The 18,944-nt window shown below is 39.7% G+C and overlaps 1 protein-coding gene across 1 annotated transcript in view; it reads left to right on the forward strand.

Moving 5' to 3' along the window:
* Positions 1 to 397: 397 nt before the first annotated feature.
* Positions 398 to 18,944, forward strand: part of SLC9A3 (solute carrier family 9 member A3) — a gene marked incomplete at both ends in the record, with an annotated part of 49,144 nt that continues 30,597 nt past the window's right edge. The window contains one exon of the mRNA XM_084211453.1: positions 398 to 587. Within this exon, the coding sequence (XP_084067579.1) occupies positions 398 to 587 (190 nt within the window). The remainder of the gene's footprint in view (positions 588 to 18,944) is intronic.

Below are 18,944 nucleotides of genomic sequence, written 5' to 3' on the forward strand. Positions count from 1 at the left end.
ACCCCCGGGCGCTCTGTCAGTCAGGGCATCGCCGTCCCCGCACGGCAGGCTCTGCGGGAGCGGCGGGAGGCTCCGCCTCCGCCCGATCGGGAACAGCCTGATAAAGGCAGGTGCGGGCGAGCAGCGGGACCCCAGCTCGAAGCATCCGCTGGTGCGCGGAGCCCCTGACCCGTCCTTTGCCACCCCGCGCCAGGCGAAGCCCGGGGCAGCCGGTGCGGGACGGGACCGGACGGGACCGGAGGGGACCCTGCCGCCGCCGGCCGGGCGCGCCGCTGTCCCGCCGTCCTGAGCCGTCGGGCGCTCTCTGCGAAGGGACGAGGACCTCGCCCCCAAGGACCTCCGAAGAGGCGGGATCTCTCCGGGAAGGGGAAGCAGGATTTTGTTGTGTGGTTTGAAGATGAGGCAGGTATCTGGAGTGGCGCTCCTCCTGGGGCTGATGGCTCTCCCGGCGGCGCTGGGACAGAGAAGCTCGGAAAGCCCTAAAAATAGCAACGAAAGCTTTGCCATCGTCTCTTTCAAATGGGATCACGTCAAGGAGCCGTATGTCATTGTACTCTGGATACTTGTGGCCAGCTTGGCCAAAATCGGTGAGTCTGGAGTTACATATTAATACATGTCCTCTCCCTTTCCCTCCCCCCTTGCCCTTCTCCCACCCAGCGTAAATGAAGAAAGCTTATCATAGGTCCGCTGACCCGTTTTCAGGGGGTTTACTGTACTCTGTCCTGATTTCATAATACTGCCCTACACGGTGCTTAGCAGTGTGATTTTCACCAGCCTCGAGGGGTTACCTGGTTCATTTTCACCGCCCACGACTATGGCTTCTGCATCTGACTCCTTGTGAACCCTTTCAATTCCTTGAGACCTTGCACTCCTCTTGATCCCGGGAAAAACTTTTTTGCAAAAGTGAAACAGAAATCGGGCCTTACTGCTTACACAATATCTATTGCACTTTATCATATGCTTTTCTCCTGCCTATGGTTGTTAGCTGTATCAGTCGGTAATATCAAAAACAGCCGCTGCAAACTGCGCATATGAATTTAGCGTTCTCTGCTTTGAAGCGCATTGCTAGATGAGTGAAAGAGCATCGTTTATAGAGGAAGGTAACTCATATTATCAGACCATTTGATGTAGCTGAAGAAAAGACAAGCTTTAGAGCACCCAGAATTTTCTTCTAGAAATTGGAACAAGTGAAGAGCCAGGACTTAGCCTAACTTCGGCGTAGTTTAAATGAATTTATATGAATGCTCCAACTCTTGTGTTCTGAACTTTGTGACTTTTTCCAAAAGCGATCTTGTATCAATAATGCAGTTTGCTGAACGAGAAAAGTCACTGTTTAGTTAGAATGTATGTTACTTGATTGATGCTATTACTTTCAGACCTTTTGTCTTTGGATCTAAAAACACACCACCAGTTTGGCTGACACTGTAAATGTCATTTTCATTTAAAATTAATCTTTTCTATAATCAGTCTCATCTCAGAAGGTCAGCTGAAAATCCTACTGAAGACTTTTCTGGACTTGTAGTGTTAATACTAATTTGGTATACCAGAATCACATTCCATAGATTTTTCATGCCACAGAGAATGAAAGATGTAAAAAGGTATACTTAGGTATATTCTCTCTAGCACATAAGAGAAGCAGAGTAAGACCTGGATGGAAAATGCTGTCTCCAAACCCCAAAAAAGTATTTTTAAAAGGAGTAGTATGTTACAAGTTGGGGTGATATTGTACATAATTTTCCAGCAGTATTTGCATCTTGGCTTTTACTTGATTAACCATGGATATATAACTAAATAGCTTTATCCGAACCTGTTTGACTACATTATGCAAATAGATTGTCTTCAGACAGTTGCTGCATCACCTAGATTACATAACAGACAATTATGTTTTAATTGACTTTTATTGATGAGTTATAGCAATTAGAAAGCTGGGGAAACCATAAAAGGAAACAACTGACAACAATGAGTACCTATAAAATTGTGCTGAACAAAGTAATAAACAGGCTGCTTGTTTGAAACTTCTTTTTGAGATAGTCTTCTAAGCAAGTATAGTTATTAAGGCCTTGTGCTATTTAGGCTTTGCTGTTCTGTACATGTGGCCCAGTTGTGCAGTGTAATATTAGTGGTGCACAACCATATCAGTTTGTGTCTAAAGCCACTGAACCAAGAACAGGACAGTTAGATTGTACTATATTTAAATTGCAATGGCCTGGATTGAGATTAGTTGAGATTAATATGAGCCATTTTACCATGAAGTCCTTGATATAAACTCTTGATAAAGCGCTTACTGCCAAGAGCTGAGTGGTGCTGATTCGGTTTTTAAATTCTTTGTACTTCTTTCACAGTTGCACAGAGCATGTCACTTATTAGTAGATCATCCCTATCATCAGCTCCATCAATTTTCTTCCCCGAGGCTCTCAAGCTTTGTATGTTTCTCTCTTCACATTTGTATTTTTGAACCTATACTTCTCTGGACATAGTTTCTGAAGAAGAAATGGATAACTGCTGTATTCCCCTGAGAGCCTATGAATGTCTCTGCTTTCCCAGTGACATTTCCATCCCAGAGACCAGTCACAAATAACACACAGAAAAGCAAGAATATACACTCACTGTTCAACACCTTCTTAATGAAGAAATCATGAAGGTGTTCATGTCAGTCTGTGAGAAAGGGAACTGAAAAAAAAATAGCTTTTCAGCCTTCTGTCTGCCTTGGTGTGTCAAGGGTTCTGGAAAGTAGGTCAGAAATCTATGGGAAGATTTTGAATTGCAAAAGTCCTGTGCTGCATCAAAGGAAGTTTACATATTCAAAAAGCAGACAAGAAAGAAAATATAGAACATCTGTCCTTGGGTTTCTTTACTACCTGAAGCAGGTCAGTTGTAGTGAAGTGCTGGTTTTGCTGTGGGCTTTTCAGCAGGGAAGGAGCTGTTCTTACACATGCAAGCTCACTTCTCCATGGCTACAGGGATTGGGAGTTATTTTACTGATGGATGATAGACAATTGGGTCAGCAGAAAGTGTTCTAGGAATTGCAGTTGGTACCTGGGGATAAAGGTATACGAGAACTGGAATAGCATTAGTGGTTTAGTGTTGATTTGGATTTTTGTTGTTTTCAGGTTTTTTTGGATTTGTTTTGTTTCATTTGTGTGGAATTTCAGGGTTTTTGTAAAAAACAAGTTTCAGTTCATGGTGTTATATGACTGAGGGGAGCACTTTTTATTAGGAGATTTTTGCAGATTTTCTGGGGCTTGATGTTCATTCTCTGTGTACAAGGTATTCTGCAACATAAACTATTGGATGTTAAATCCCATAAGTGTCCCAAATACATGAGGAAGTGCTTAGGGTTTTGGGCTTTTGGAGAAGGAAACTGCTTTTTCAGTTTTAGTTTGGTCTAGTTACTGGTCAACTCTAAATATTGCTACAAATGAAATACTGCTACTAAATACTGCTACTACTGTGGAAAAGAGTCTTCATACAATTGGCTTTCATGCATTAGAGAAAATAAAAAACTTCCATGAAACTTCTGATGCATCTTGGTCTACTGGTTAACATATTCTAATTTATTTGATTTGACCCGCTTCATCTGAGATATTCCAATTCTTCATTCTTCCACTTCATGTGAAACATTCTTAAGGTTCATAATGTTCTGCTTTGGCTAATGATCTTTATTTCCCCTTGGTAGGCTGTCTTATCACTACAGAGGAGTATCCTTGTGGGATAGGGGCAATAAACTACTTACATTTGTAAATCTAAGCCAGACAATCATCTTATCTACATGAAGAAGGTACATGAAGTACAGCTGAGGACCCTCCTGGTGGACTTCAGGAGTTCCACGTCCTGGTATCTCAGTGCTCCAGATGAAATAAGCAACAGCACTGAAAAAGAATAACCCCCACATGCACACATGTGTGCATTTATAGCTACAGACAGTACAGACATTTCCTGCTGTAGGTAAAGGATGTACCATTTTTAAACAACATGCTTACACAATGCAGTTCTGGTTTAAGATGAAAGACACTCGTAGGCTGACCAGACTCTCATGTTCTTTCTAAGCTCACTTGACCATGTGCTCTTCTTCTTTATATGTCTGTCACGGATAACATCTTGGAAATAAACTTTGAATAAACAGATGCATAGAAGACACAAACAATATTTCAGCAGGAAAGGCTCTACAGAAAGAGGGTGGAAGATCAGAAAACTTTGGAAACAAGTAGAAGAAGGGAAAGAATAATGAGCTCAGAAGCTAAAAAATGGCTAAGAGAAGAATTTTTTTAACACTGAACATTATATACAATTTTGCAGCAGTATTTCTCAGGCCATGTCAAAGAAAAAAAAAAGAACAAGTATGCTTTCTACTTGAGGGATATCTAGTACATGTTTCTATACTTGTTCAGAATCCTAGGAAAGAGAGAGATTATACTTATGTCTTCATTGGAGGTTATATTGGGGAAATTGTGAAATTCCTTCTTGCAGTTTAAATCTCCTTCTGAACTCTAATATTTTTACAGAAGAATAGGTAATTGTCCTAAAGTAAAAAAAAAAACCCTTCAAAGCAGCCTTTCTGTCTGTCTGGCCCCCTGGGTTTGCTCAGTGTATGCAGATAAGCAACTGGAAGAAATAGTGGGAGAGTAAGTGACTATGAACAGGAATGAGGAAGGATACACAGCCTTTTCACTATCTGAGTCAAACCTCTTGCCAACTGCTTTTGTTGGTATAGGTTATGCTGAGTCTAAGAATGTCACAAAAGCTTCCCCCCCCCCCCCCCCCTAATTTCTGTGTAGTTGCACACAAATTCTAAAGGCTTTTATATAAGAAATTAAAAAGTGGGAGTGAAATTTGAATCCAGGGCAGCTGGTAAATCTGTCCTCAGGAATGCCACAATGCTTTGGAGGAGGGGGAAGAAATGATTCAATAACAGTGGGCAAACACATAGGAGAAGGCTGGTGAAGATACTGTGTCAGATGGACTTGTTGAGTCCATCAGCTCTTGAGACCTCGGCAGGACATGAGATTCAGAACACAATGCATCTCTAAGCTTACAGATATGGGTCCCCACAAACAGTCTGGTTTCTGCATGCCTGGGCTCCTTCACATTGTCTCCAACTACCCTGAGAAAGGAGCTCTTTAGAATATTTCGTTAACACAAACAATTGCTGTGGAGAATTTTAAGCATGTTAGGGATGGGCTAGGGAAGGAACTGTGAAAGGCAGGTCTAACCACCCATCTAATTTAGACTCCTGGGGCAATATTTTCTTTGAAGAAATCAATAACCCTCCTTCCAAAGCAAACTGTCATAACAAAAGCCCATTTGACTCCAAGGTTTCTCCTCCTGGCACTCTAGCTACTGAAAAGTGTCAGTTATGTAGAGAAAGCGATTTAGGGTATTGTTTTAATAAAATAAAAAATGTGAGACTAGCTCTTCTATTGTCAATTCTTCAGTAAATGACATAGAAAAAATGTTGAAGGGTGCTTAGCAGAACTTTACTGGGTGTATTTAACTGAAAATGGCGTCAGAGATTCAAAGGTGATGATATCAGCAGATCCTGCAAAGTTTAAAACCTCCTCATGATTGTGGATCTTGTTAAAAGTTGCCTTCATTAGCAAGTGATAATATGGAAAAAGTCTTTACATTGTGACTTAAGAAGTCTGGAGTTGGCTATCTTCCCCCATATCCTGACAAAGATAAGAAGGGGAAGATGCTTCTTTTACCTTTATTGTGAAGTCAGTAGAAGCTGAAACAGGTTAGCACACTTAGAACAGAGGCATATGCATTTTCTCCCCGGATAGTCATAGAAACAGTATAAAACTCTGCTGGCAAACTTACATATCTGTGGTGTCTTCATTTTTGTATGATGCTATTTCCTTTACCAACGTGCTGTTTAAAATACCTGTGAGCTAGGAATGTTAAGTACTGTAAAATCTCTTATCTTTTAAGGAATTACCTTTTGTATCTAACATTTTATAAGTTTTAGGCATCTGAAAAGAATATTTCCAAAACTGAATAATAGCTTTGCATTTCCAATGCTAAGAACAACTGTGTGAGCCATATTTTTATTAAATTTATCGTCTGTGACTGCCTATTCCCACATTTTAATTCCATTTTACTCTTGTGCCTTACTCATAATTTTCCTGTACTTCCTGTCTCCCTGTAACACACATCTATCTTCTTCCCCCTCCCCCTCCAAGTCTTGCAAGTCTCAAGTCTTAATTATTTAGAGCAGGGAAGAAGATATCAGGATAGTATAATTTGACAAGATTCAGATTACATGCCCTGGCAAATAGCAAATGTACAATGGCAACTTGTGCGAATTACATAAGAAAACAATGGCATTTTGAGAATGGCCCTGAATTGAATACAGTTCAGGCATGCATACCTAAGGAAGGATCTCTGCCATCAATTACTTTCAGGCACCTGTGTGCAAAGTGCTCGGCGTTCTCTGCAGAACAATGGAATCCTTTTAATACTGTAGTCTTAGGATTGTTGAAACCATTGATTTACTGTCTTCAGAGCTCAAGGCACTTATTACCAAGAGCGATCTAGGAACCCCCAAGTGACTGCAAATCTCTCATGTGGTAATGCTGCAGACCACAGCCCCACAGGGAATAAGAGCAAATCCTTCTAGGTGCACAGGAGGAGGTGTACACTTGTTCTTCAAGTGAAAGGCTCCGAGGTGCCCCTTTGTTTTTTGCGGACCTTTGTGTGTTAGAGATGCTTAGTATGGAAGCTGGCACTGGAAATCCTGAATTATTACCTCGTTTGACATGTACAACCAGAAGCCTGTCAAAAAAATCTGTAGTTTTACCACAAGTTTGCTTTAAGAAATGTTTGGAATCCAACTAAAAGAGTTCCCACCCCGATTTACTAGAGTTTTAATTGCTCTGAATGAACGGGCTAGTGGATTAATTAGTTCTTCTGTATTGTATGGCTCGCTCTATTCCAAGATGAAATATTGAGTCCAAAGTCATAGAAGAATATTTCTTATCTGAGTATTCTTTTTTCTTTCAGGAAAATGTCTCAGATTTTTCTCTTCTCTCTGCAGCAGTGAAGTTAGACTAATGGCCTGAAGGACTAGAGTCTTTAATTGTTATTCGGTTTGTTGACAAGTGGCAACCATTTAAAACTAGAGACCATTAAAACAGTCTCGGTAAACCACAGAGCATGGTGGATTGGCTGTGTTGCAACACTTTGTTTCCTTTTGTAAAGCAATTTGCAGAGTATTTACCGCTGTGGAAGGAGTGACTTGATACCCAATTGGCTGCTATGTAAAGCACTGTAAAGTCATAAATACTGAAACTACAGGCTGACAAGGAAGAGCTGACCAAGACGGAAAGCAAGACATCAAGTGGAAACACTTTTAATTAAGGCACGAATATTTAATGTTCATTCATGGAAGAAGAAAATTGGAAGGTATTCTGAAAGGCCTGCACACTAAGAGGGGTTTTAAGTACTTGGATCTGGAGAGTTTTCTCCTTCCATTAAATGAAAATAGAAGCAATAATTCTGGATTCATTAAAATGTGTCTAGGAGAGAAGTTCTGCTTTTATCTACTGAAAGAAAAAAAAGCCTTGGCTTTTGCCAAAGCCAAATGTAAAATAGCAGTAGTCACACACCAGGGAAGAAAATCTCAGGGTAGATTGTAGATTGATTTTCAAAAACGTGTAGTTATGATTATTTTTGCTTCAATTACAATTTTTAAAAATGGGGGAAAAAGTTTGAACTAGTGTCTTTATGGATTCAGCCAGTTTCATAAGATAAGCTTTGAGGAAAATATTAAATATTAAGAAACCAGTAAAGGTCTTGAGACTGTGAAATTTCACAATGAAAATCTCCCAGGTGCAAATAGATTGTAAACTGATGGAGAGACTTGCTAGCTCCTTTATTAAAATTAATATTGTTTCATTGGTTTGGTGATATAATAATATTCCAGGGACTAGGTGATACCAGTTAGCATAAAATAGCTTTATGTTAGTGTTATGTTATTGATACATTAACAGTTGTACTGGAGGTAGAGTTGTTATGTGATCATACATAAAACTAAATATAGATATCGTTTGGAGATATTACCATTCTACTCCAGTGAAATACCAGACTAGTGAATATCTAGATGTAAATTTTCAGACCTTGGCAGCTTAGATACATGCTTAGGAAATTCAGTTAATAAATGCTACTTAGTGGTTTAAGTGGTTAAAATATTCATTCCAGAATGACTGAAGCAGTCTTTGAATGCTTCCTCTTCTGTCTGTGCACAGTCTAGAGTTTAAAGTTTTCCAAGACCTGGTTTGAATTAAATATCCAGATTTTCTGTTGAAATAATGCTGGCTCTAAGCTATTCCATCCTATTTAGTTCTGGGAATGAATTCGGGACTGTAGGGAACTGGGGAAAACTGTTTGATACTGGGTCTCCTATATAGTTCACAGAATCATAAAATAATAGTGTCCCAGGCTTGTTGAGGTTGGAGGGAGCAACACCTGGTCCTATGCTCCAGCTCACCCAGGGTGACCTACAGCTCTTTGCTGTCGATCATGTCCAGACAACTTTTGATTATTTTTCACGGATGGAGACTCCACAACCCTTCAGGGCAGCCTGTGTGCCAGTGTTTGGACACACTCACACCTCTGCCAAGCTGCTCTGCAGCTGGGGGGCCCCTACATATTCTGGTGTGGGGGGTTGTTCCTCACCAGCTGCAGGACTCTGCACTTCTCTTTGCCAAACTTCATACAAGGTCCATACATTCCTGTCAGCTCATTTCTCCCTGTCAAGGTCCCTCTGGATAGCAGCCCGACCCTTTGGCCTATCAGCCTCTCCAAATTTGTGTCATCAGCCAAATTGCTAAGGGTACTCTCTGCCCCATCATTCAGACCATTAATGAAGATGTTAAACAGGACTGGACTCAGCTCAACCCCCCGCCCCCTGGGGTTCGCCTCCAGTTACCAGCCCCCGACTCTACTTGGCAGCACTGATCACCACCCCCAAGGTCTGTCCATTCACCCAGTTTCCAATCCAGCCCCTCCAGCAGCAGCCTGAGGCTGTTCTGGGAGGCAGTGTCAAAGGCCTCATTGTCGGCTCATTAGAAACTCGTCAGGCACCGATCTCCCCTCATCTAACATGTGCATCACTTTGTTGTTATCAGGTCAGTCAAACACTTTCACGAAGTGAACCATGCTGACTCCTCCTGAGAAATTTCTTGTCCCTCATGGGTCTGTTTACCCAATTAGTTGCTCTGTCAGCTCTGCAGAACCTTGAATTAGCAGTGGTCATACATGGGTGGGTCTTTATCTGCATCTTACCTGGTCAAAGAAAGCAACATTTCTGTATGCAGTCGGTAAGCTTTGGTCCGCTGCTACAAAATTGCACACTACAGAGAAGAGAAGAATACCAGGTGTTCATAGAGCGGCCACATGATCATGCCATCATGAATTAAATACAGGAATGACAAAGTACCAGCACAGTTTATCTCTCCTCTAAGCTAGGTGCTCTCTGATCAGAGTGCCTTCAATTTTCTATTATGAATGGCTTTCACTCATACATCACTCACCCTTCTGCCTTCTCTTACCTGATACAGTGTGAGTTTCATCTCTATTTTAGCCAAAGCTTTCTCCAGGATGAGCTGATATTCTAATGAGAATTATTATTATTACTTGATGGGAACGGGCAGTGAGATCAGTTAACTGGTAGTACCAAGCTGTAGCAGCAGCTGAAAGAGTCAGCAGGAGCATGTGTAAACTCAGAGGTGGTGCTTGTAGTGTACAAACCCCTCTCCTGCTCACAAGCTGTATGCCAGAAGTGCACACCTCTGTGGCTCCCCTCTGCACTATGCAGTTATTACTGCTGCATCTTCCACTTGCAGCACTGGCACTTTGCAACCTTGTCTCAGCTTGTCCATTTTTAATGGGCTTTTCTCAAGAAGACTGTCTTTGTCTTTCTAAAAAAAGAACCCTAAATTATGTCCATAAAGGTCTTCTATTCCTTCCCAAAATTATACTCATTTAGCTAACTTCATTTCACTTCACCAAGGACTGTGAAAACTCTGACTCTGGAAAGGAGAACATTTCAACTATTGAACTGGTATTTTGTCAAGAAACATTATTGAATTGTAGATAAAGATATTTTGAACTCAGTTACTTGGTCAGATCAACTGCTGTGGATGATCATTACTGGAGGATCGCGTATTTTTTTTCTAAGTAGAATTACTGCTTAAATGCTGTGTTTATTCTCATGCTTCTCCATTGTTTCACTTGCTACATAGAAGCCATGTAGAAAAGAAATCACAAATAACTTTATAGGTAAAAAAGTATTTGAAGTTGCATGCACAATCTTTCTGGTATAATGAACTGAGAAAGATAGTCTACATCTAAAAAAATGAACACTTTTGGACTGAGCAGTGGCCTGACCAAGAATGAAAAAGTACAATAAAAGGTATGAGATGAAGGGCAGAATGGAGGCTACAGATGAAGGTGCTATTATGTAAGCATAAAAACATTGGAATTAGATTGTGCAAGAACAAGAAAAACTGCAGAAAGAATCTCCATATTTACATTCAAAGCCTAACAAACACATAAATGAATTAATTAATTTCTCAATTTCTGTTTCTTTGTTATCACAAAGATAAGCATTTGACTGTCATTAAAGGTTTTCTGTTAAAATATTTTCTATTCATTGAAAGGATTTTGTCACAAATTACTGCCTGATAGATTCTATCAAGACTTCTGTTAATCATAATGTCTTATCATGAGTTAGCAATGTAAGATTTTTGGGACTTTGCTCTATAGATCTTCGAGAGGATTGCTTTTGCTCTTGGGCAATCTGTCCTCAGGAGGACTCATCCAGTAGCTCTCCATGTAATCCCGTGCAGTACAGTGTATCTGCTGTACAGACAGCATTTCTTAGAGAGGATGAATAGGCATCAAATCACTCAGTATCAATTTTTTCAGCTCATTGTCCTGCTAAGTATTCTTTCAAATGAGGGCCCCACCTTTCTACCTTCTCCCAGAAATTCTGTAAATCTTCTGGGGTATTTGAAGCTGGAGCTGCCAATTGCTGCATGGAGCAAAGTCCTGAAGGCAAGAATAAAAGATAGGTTAGTGGCTCAGTCAGGCCACATATCTAAGTGGCTGTGTAGCATCTCTAACAGAGACTGAAACTTGTACCAGTGAAAACTTACACTACTTATGCAGTAGAAGTGCCTGGAAAAGGAAGGCAGGTTTTGTTACTTTCTCAAAAAAGTCAACAATCCTCCAAAATTTTTGTTAAAAATTAAGAACATAAGTTCAGAAAATTCATTTTTTTTTTCAGTATGATAGATATGTCACTGAAGTCAGTGAAAAATAAAATTTTGTAATTCACCTTCCCCCTCCTCTGCTCAAGTTAATTCAATCAATTTTCAGACAATCTCTGATCTGAGGGTGAGGTTATTATATGAGCTTAAAAAAAAAGGACTGTCACATTTACCATGGACTTAAGGGGAGCAGCAACTCCTTAGTACACAATACATTAATCTTATTTGAACCTTATGTTCCCGAGCCTTTCAGTAAGCAGAAGAATATGTTGTTTTCATGTCTTGAATACCTGTACTGAAGAAAATGGTAATTAAGGGATAAGCTAAATTTTTTTTTTAACCAAAATTATTACTTTCGAGCACTCAATAAGGCATCTTAATTCTTTAGCCTTTCTTAAGGAATACAGCACAGTTGACCTTACTAAAAACCATAATTTTTAAGGCATGTTCCCTTGAATAATGCTGTTTGGTGTTTGAAAGTATGAGGATGTAAAAACAGCAGGAGGAAGTATGAAGTTTCCTTCTGTTTATTGTCATTTATGAGTAAAGATTAAAAGCAGTCCAAGATAAACCAGCCACTGCAAGTGGAAATTCAGCTTATGTGTGGGTACTGAAGTGCTTGTGTCAGAAAAGACCCATGCAAATGTGAAGGGGAATGGTCTTACATTTTCCTCTCGCTACTTGGTCTAGCATGTGTTGTCTGTTGCATTTTGGAGGACCTCAAATGCGTTGAAAGTCAGGAGAATCTTGTTGATATGCCATCATGTGATAAATGCTTTCTGGTTATAGGGAGATGAAGAAGTACTACTGTCAGTAGTAGGGTTTCTGCTGTAGTGCCTAAAACACAGAATCCTGCATCCAGCCAGGACAGGATTAATTTTTGCAGCAGCCAGGAGGGGCATGGCAAGGAGGTGATTCTGTACCCCTTAAGTCATTTTCTGGGGAGGGTTCCCACTCTGGGTTGGGTTGTGAGGCAGAGTGGGGTCAGGGTATTGACAGGGGTTTTCTGTGAGGGGTGGACAATAATTCAATCAGTCACGGTGTGTGAATCACTCACTGTTTTTCTTTTACCGCTCTGGCATTGGTATTGCTCCTTGTTTTATTTTATTGTTGCTTCCTGGGCTGCATCAAAAGCAGCATGGCCAGCAGGTCAAAGTGGGGTGATTCTCCCTCTGCTCTGCCCTGGTGAGAGCCTGCCTGCAGTACTGTGTCCAGCTCTGGGTCCTTGGCACAGGAAGGAAAGGGATCTGTTGGAGCAGGTCCTGAAGAAGCCACCCAGATGAACAGAAGGTGGGAGCGCCTCTCCTATTAAGACAAGCTGAGAGCATTCAGGTTGTTTGAGAAGAGAAGGCTCTGGGGAGACCTCATTGTTGTCTCTCAGCACTTAAAGGGTGCCTAAAACAAAAACTGAGGCAGACTTTTTAGCAGGGCCTCCTGGGATAGGACTGGGACTAATGGTTGTTAACTAAAAGATTCAGGATACATAGAAGGAAGAAATTTTTTATGACTAGGGTGGTGAAACACTGGAACAGATTACCCAGAGAGGTAATACATGCTCAGTCTCTGGAAGTACTCAAAGCCAGGTTGGACAGGTCTTTGAGCAACCTGGTCTAGTTGAAGATGTCCCTGCTCATTGCAGGAGGATTGGAGCTTGTGGCCTTCAAAAGTCCCTTCAAATCGTGACTACTTTGGGATTCAACTGAAGTTTAATTCTCATATATGTGGTAATAAAAGTAAAAAAGAGGCACTACTGTGGATAGCTTAGTAATATTTGTTTCATACTGAATTCTTACTCCTCCCAAAGTTTATTTCTGCACAGATATTTTTAGGAATATATGCAGAATATTTCCTATGTTGAAAGGGATCTAACTATACGAAGCACATGTTTTACAATGAAAAGAATCCTATGTTGATATGACTTTATACTATATATCATACAATAGAATAATGCTGAGTCTCAGTGGCATTCAGGGATTTTTTTTACTTAGGAAGGGATTTGTGTCTGGTTTCTACCTTTCTTTTTTCTTGTAATAAACAGTCATCTTAAGTACCCAGAATATTTGAGTTGTGAGCTGGCCTTCAAATAGAGCTTTAGCCAGTTCCCTTCCTTTTTATTTCTCCACTGTGGAAAGTAATGTTAAACTAATCTCCTTGTGAACTTCTTTTTGCACACTGTCCTTTCTCATTTTGCCTGTGCATTTGTGTACAAAACACAAATGCATGACTTAAAAAACCATCTGTCTTACCACCTTCCTACTGCATTTCAAAACATCAAAGCTATTTTCCATGTACTACATTTTGCAGTATAAGGACCCTAATTAAACTGCAGTTTTTCCTGCTGCTGCCATCGTGTCCATCACCTCTCAAATGAGATAATGAAGGTATGAAAGTTAACGTGTTACTTAACTGGAGAACCTGTAGGGATAAAAATCAAAAGTCAAGTTAAAGCACATTGAATTATAGCAGTATCTCAGAGCCATTTGCAGGTTTAAAATTATATATATTATATAAACTAAAATGCATCTTGCCCTTAATTCCAAGGGAAATAAATCACATATCTGGATTTCTGAGCAAATTTACTTTCTTATGGGCAGGAATGAGTGCATTCAGTAACAAAGCATGTCACATTTTCTGTTTTCTGTTGCCTAACCCAGAAACTTACAGGCTTGATTGGTGAAAATGGTGTTTTCTTAATAGACAGAGTACTGTGTAACTATTGTAACATGAGAATTGTTGCCTCTTTGTTTCCCACAAATCACCTTGCTCCCTTCTTTACCATACTCTTTCTGACTAGTGCTAGTAATGTTAAAAGAGCTATTCTGTCATGAAGTAAATTCCATAATGTATTCTCCATAACAGGATATGGAGAAACAAGTAAGTGATACATTATGTCTAGAGCATTCTTAAAGACAAAAGTTTTTACTTGCTTCTCCATTTTCTGACAAAGTTTTGGGGTCATAAACCATTCACTGAGATGTCTCCAAAGCCCTGAAGAATTAGAGAATTGTGGAATCATAAAATAGTTTGGGTGGGAAGGGACCTTAAAGATCATTTTCTCTCAGCTCTCTTGCATGGGCAAACACATCTTCCCCTAGACCAGGTTACCCACAGCTGCATCCAGCCTGGTCTTGAATATCTCTAGGGATCGGGAGTTCACAGTCTCTCTGGAAACCTGTTCCAGTGCCTCACCACCCTTACAGCAAAGAATTTCTTCCTAGCATCTACCCTCCTTCAGCTTAAGGCCGTTTTCCCCTTGTCCTTTAACTATGTGTCCGTGGGAAAAGTCCCTCTCCAGCTCTCTTGCAGTCCCCCTTTAGCTACTGTAAGGTTGCTATAAGGTCTCCCTGGAGCCTTCTCCTCCAGGCTGAACAATGCCAACCCTCCCCTTCTGTCTTCGTAGCAGAGGTGCTCCAGTCCTGAGATCAACTTCGTTGCCTCCTCTGAGCCTGTTAGAACAGGTCCATGCCCTTTCCTCTGCTGGGGAGCTCACAGCTGGATGCAGAACTCCAGATGGGGTCTCACCAGAGCAGAGTGGAGGGGCAGAATGTTCTCCCTTGCCCTGCTGTCCATGCTGCTTTGGATGCAGCCTGGGATCCTAGTGGATTTCTGGGCTGTGAGTGTACACTGCTGAATTGTGTTGAGCTTGGGAAGAGACTTCATCTCTTGTCATTCCGGACATCTTCTGACAATAGGGAGTGTTTATCTTTAAAGTATTTCTAACTTTGTGGTTAAAAATCTCACCTAGAAAATCTGAGATGACCTAATTTCTAGCACACATAAACAATATATCTGAGTTTCTGAAATTATGTATAGGAGTTGCAGTCCACCATGAAACTCTTCTCTTATCAAGCTGCTGGAGACTCTCCTCCAACATATGACTGGCAAAACTTTGAAGCTTTTCAGGGGGTGCAGTACTATTTACTTTCAATGGAAAGTAGACTGGCATATTTTTTAAATTCTCTCAAATTAAATTCATTTTCAGTTTTAAGCAAGAGCTGCTTGATATATGTGTGTTTACTTGGTTGGGGTTTTTTTTTGTCTGTGGGCATTGCTAGGGAATTTGAATACCATAATGCTTATTTAATTTACTGCTGTAATCAGGAATACTTCCACTGTAATTCCATGCTATTCCACTTGTATTAATTAAAATCTTACTGGGGTGGAATGTAAGGGGCAGGAAGCAAGCCAGTCTGCCAGTGCCTGAAAAAAGTACTTTCCTACCCCATGACCTGGAGCAGCCTTCATAGCTATTTGCCCTAGCCCTTAGGGTTTAATTATGTCCCTCATGCCCTTCCTAGCAGCAACAATCCTTACTATGCCTTGCTGGAAGCAGTACAGGGGAGGAAGACAAAGTCTTCCCTACCATATAAGGACATTTTCAGAGTTTCAGCCTACTATTGGTATTCATGAAATGATTTCTTCCTCATCTTCTTTTTCTTCATTTACTGTAGACCTGAACCAGGGAGAACTGATTCTGGTTCTTATTCAGGCTTTAGTAATTCCTTACACAGTTTATCATACAACAGAACAACTGCTTCCTATATTACAAGTAACCTATTTCTGTGCAGTTTTTTTATGAGGAGATGCCAAAAAATTCCCATGAGGATGTCTTAGTTTCAATTAATTTATCATATTAAAATGGAGGTTGAAAGAAAAAAAAAATTAAAATTCATAGTGTGAAACTCAGCTCTTGTCATTTCTTTATTTAACCCATGTTACTGGAAAATAGTTTGGTATTTTAAAACTAAAAAAATGCTTTCACTATCTGTCAATAACTTTCAGTGAATCTTTGAAGACAATTTTAAAGCTGGAGCAGTTGCAATATATTACAACTTAATTATAATACCTTTACATAGCAAGTGAAGCAGTTTTATGATTCTTTTACTGTCCTGTTTTATATCCTCTACTATACTTCAAGGTGTTTCTAATGTGTACTTTGCTCTCATTTTGAAATATTATTTTTGACTGTTCCCATTTTTCTTTCAGTGCCGCTCAGTTCCATAAGGGCCAAATGCTACCACACTTGCACTGCAGTGGGACTGCCCCTTCAAAAAAGAATTATTTCACATAATTATGATAAACTGTGCCTGACTGTTTAAGCTTCATTATGTTCTAAGTGCTTATAGAGGTAATAGTTGCTTACTCACACACTTCTTTGAGTTTGGCTTGAGGCTATCTTACTATGTTATGACCTATCAGCTGAGAACCTTGACCTGTATGTTGGTTACATTTTTAATTGCTAACATATTTTGTTAATTGTTCACCTACAGAGACCAGCTACCTAAAATTTCCTCCTTAATGAGCTCATTACAATGCTGTGCACTTTGTAAATGGTGACCATTACATGTGCCACAAATAAAGCAAGCTTTCTTGAGCTGGATTAAACCAAACCCAAACCAGTCCGTCCATATGAAGGACTTTTGTGTCTTGCTTAGGAAAAATATGTCCAAGATGAAGTAAAAATAATATTAATAGACATGGCCACGTAGTACATTTTAAGGCAGTACCAAGATCCAATACTAAAAGTGGATACATCTCTGAGTTTCTTCAGATATAAACTAACTCAAATTTTTTTTTCAATAAATCTCTTGTTTTTTCTAGATTGGGTAAAAGCATAAGGTACTGATTAATAAAATAATTTCATGTCTGTCTAAGGAGTATTGATAGAAGAAATCCTTAAAATCTGTTTTCTTAAGAGATTTTTGCCTGTTGTGTATAAATAATTCAAAATGGCAACATCAATTCACAACACTTGTTTTCTTGTTGCAAGGTCCACAGAACAGAATCCAAGGGACTATAAAATATGCTGTCAGTGCTCTGAGCAGGAAAAAAAAGAACTGAGCACACTTTGTTGATAAAGATTAGAAAGGCAAATATAGAATAATAATGATCAGCTTCAGTTCTGACAAGTCTGTCCAAACATTTCCTGGACAAACTAGAAATGCAGTTCCCTAATGCTTTGAATCTTTGCTTCAACTGAACCACTCATGACACAATGGAAGACATTTTTTCTTTAATTTAAGTCTAAATTAATCTGCAGATGAGACAGGGTAAAATAGTTTCTGTGTAGAAAAAGAAAAGATGAGATAAAAGTATGAAACTAAAAAAGGATTATTTTTCAGCCACAGGAAGTCACTAGAGTTTAGTTTTTGGACAGATGTTATGCAGGGCTTTGGTTTTGCTCTTTTTTGATTTACCACTTCACAGATGTGGGCCTTCCTACTGAAGGTTTCTGATTACTCATTTCTGCAGGCATTATCAGTATTCTTGTAGATCTGGCTATTGTACAAGGAAAAATATATAATCCTGAGTACTAGGGGAAGGTGTGCAATACAATAATAGCACGGGCAGTTTCACTCAGAGGCCGTGGCACGAACTGCCATGAGAATGGGAAGGAGAAGAGAGGTACATCTGTACAAAGTGAATTCAAGGTGACTGTGAGTCACCAGTGTGATAAAGAATCCAGGATGTAGCTGAACTATAGATTATGATAGGAAATTATTAATGTTGTTGGACCTGCTTCTACTATGACTCATGCAGAATGCAATCTATATTTCTGATGGCTCTGAATCCACAAAGGTGAACTCAGATTGAAATAGACAGAACTGAAGCCTGAAAAGCAGTGGTTTGCTCTCAAAAACCAAAGACAAGCAACAAAACATGGCTTTTTCTCTGCTTATGTTGTAGGAAATTAAGGAATTAGTATTAGGGCAAACCAGCATTTAAGAAAATCTATATCACTTCTGCAAAAGAAAATGGACATAAAGTATCTGTGAACAAGTTCAGGCTAGAAATCAGAATGAAGTCTCTAACTGTGATGAGTGCTGGTGGTGTACCTTCACATACACTTAGCTGGAGCAATAATCCTCTGAGATGAGGATCATTAAATATGATGGTGTGATAATGAAGGTCTGGATAAACAGCCAAATAGCCCTTCTAGTATTTATGGTTCTTGATGAGAATTCCCAGATACTCTGTTGAAAGGTGTGCCTATGGCTATGTAGGCAAAAAATGCTGTGTTTGCTAAAGTAGGGAACTCAGGAAGTCAAGTTGTGGAAGACATGTTAACAAAGAGATCCAGTACAACTGAGGTCAAAGCACTGAAGGATGCAAAACTGGTGCATCTGTGAAAATAATAAAAATTATAAAGATAGACCAGAAAATGGAAGACCTGAGAGTATAAAGAAACCAATTATAGCATGTGCAGGAAGTTTATTGGGAAACTAGTAGGTGGGCATGACTGTTGAGAAGTAAAGGGAGCCATAATAAAAGGAGAATTATAAACAAGTAAAATTTCTTAAACAGGAAATGGTATCAAAAACCTTCTCTTAGTAAAGAACGGAATAAGCAGAGATTAGACTTATCAGCAAAACTTCTGGAGAAATTAAAGATTAAAGTGGCAGTTTAAATAAATTGGCCCAATAAACAGAAGAGAAAGTAGCATTGAAGAGAACTACTTTTAAAAACTGCCAACATGATTAAAAATGAAACCAAAAATTATCATTATTGTTAAGCAATTTTCTAAATTGCAATGGGAAAGTTTGTTGCAATGGGGAATGTTGCAATGGGAAAGTTTGCTAAGGATTTTGTGCTGTCCATTTTATAAGAAAAATTCACTGTTAGACTGGATGAGGTGATGTGCAGACTGGGACTGACATACACTGCCCTCCTGTA

The sequence above is a fragment of the Fringilla coelebs genome (assembly GCF_963513975.1).
Source record: "Fringilla coelebs genome assembly, chromosome: 1".
Classification (NCBI taxonomy): domain Eukaryota; kingdom Metazoa; phylum Chordata; class Aves; order Passeriformes; family Fringillidae; genus Fringilla; species Fringilla coelebs.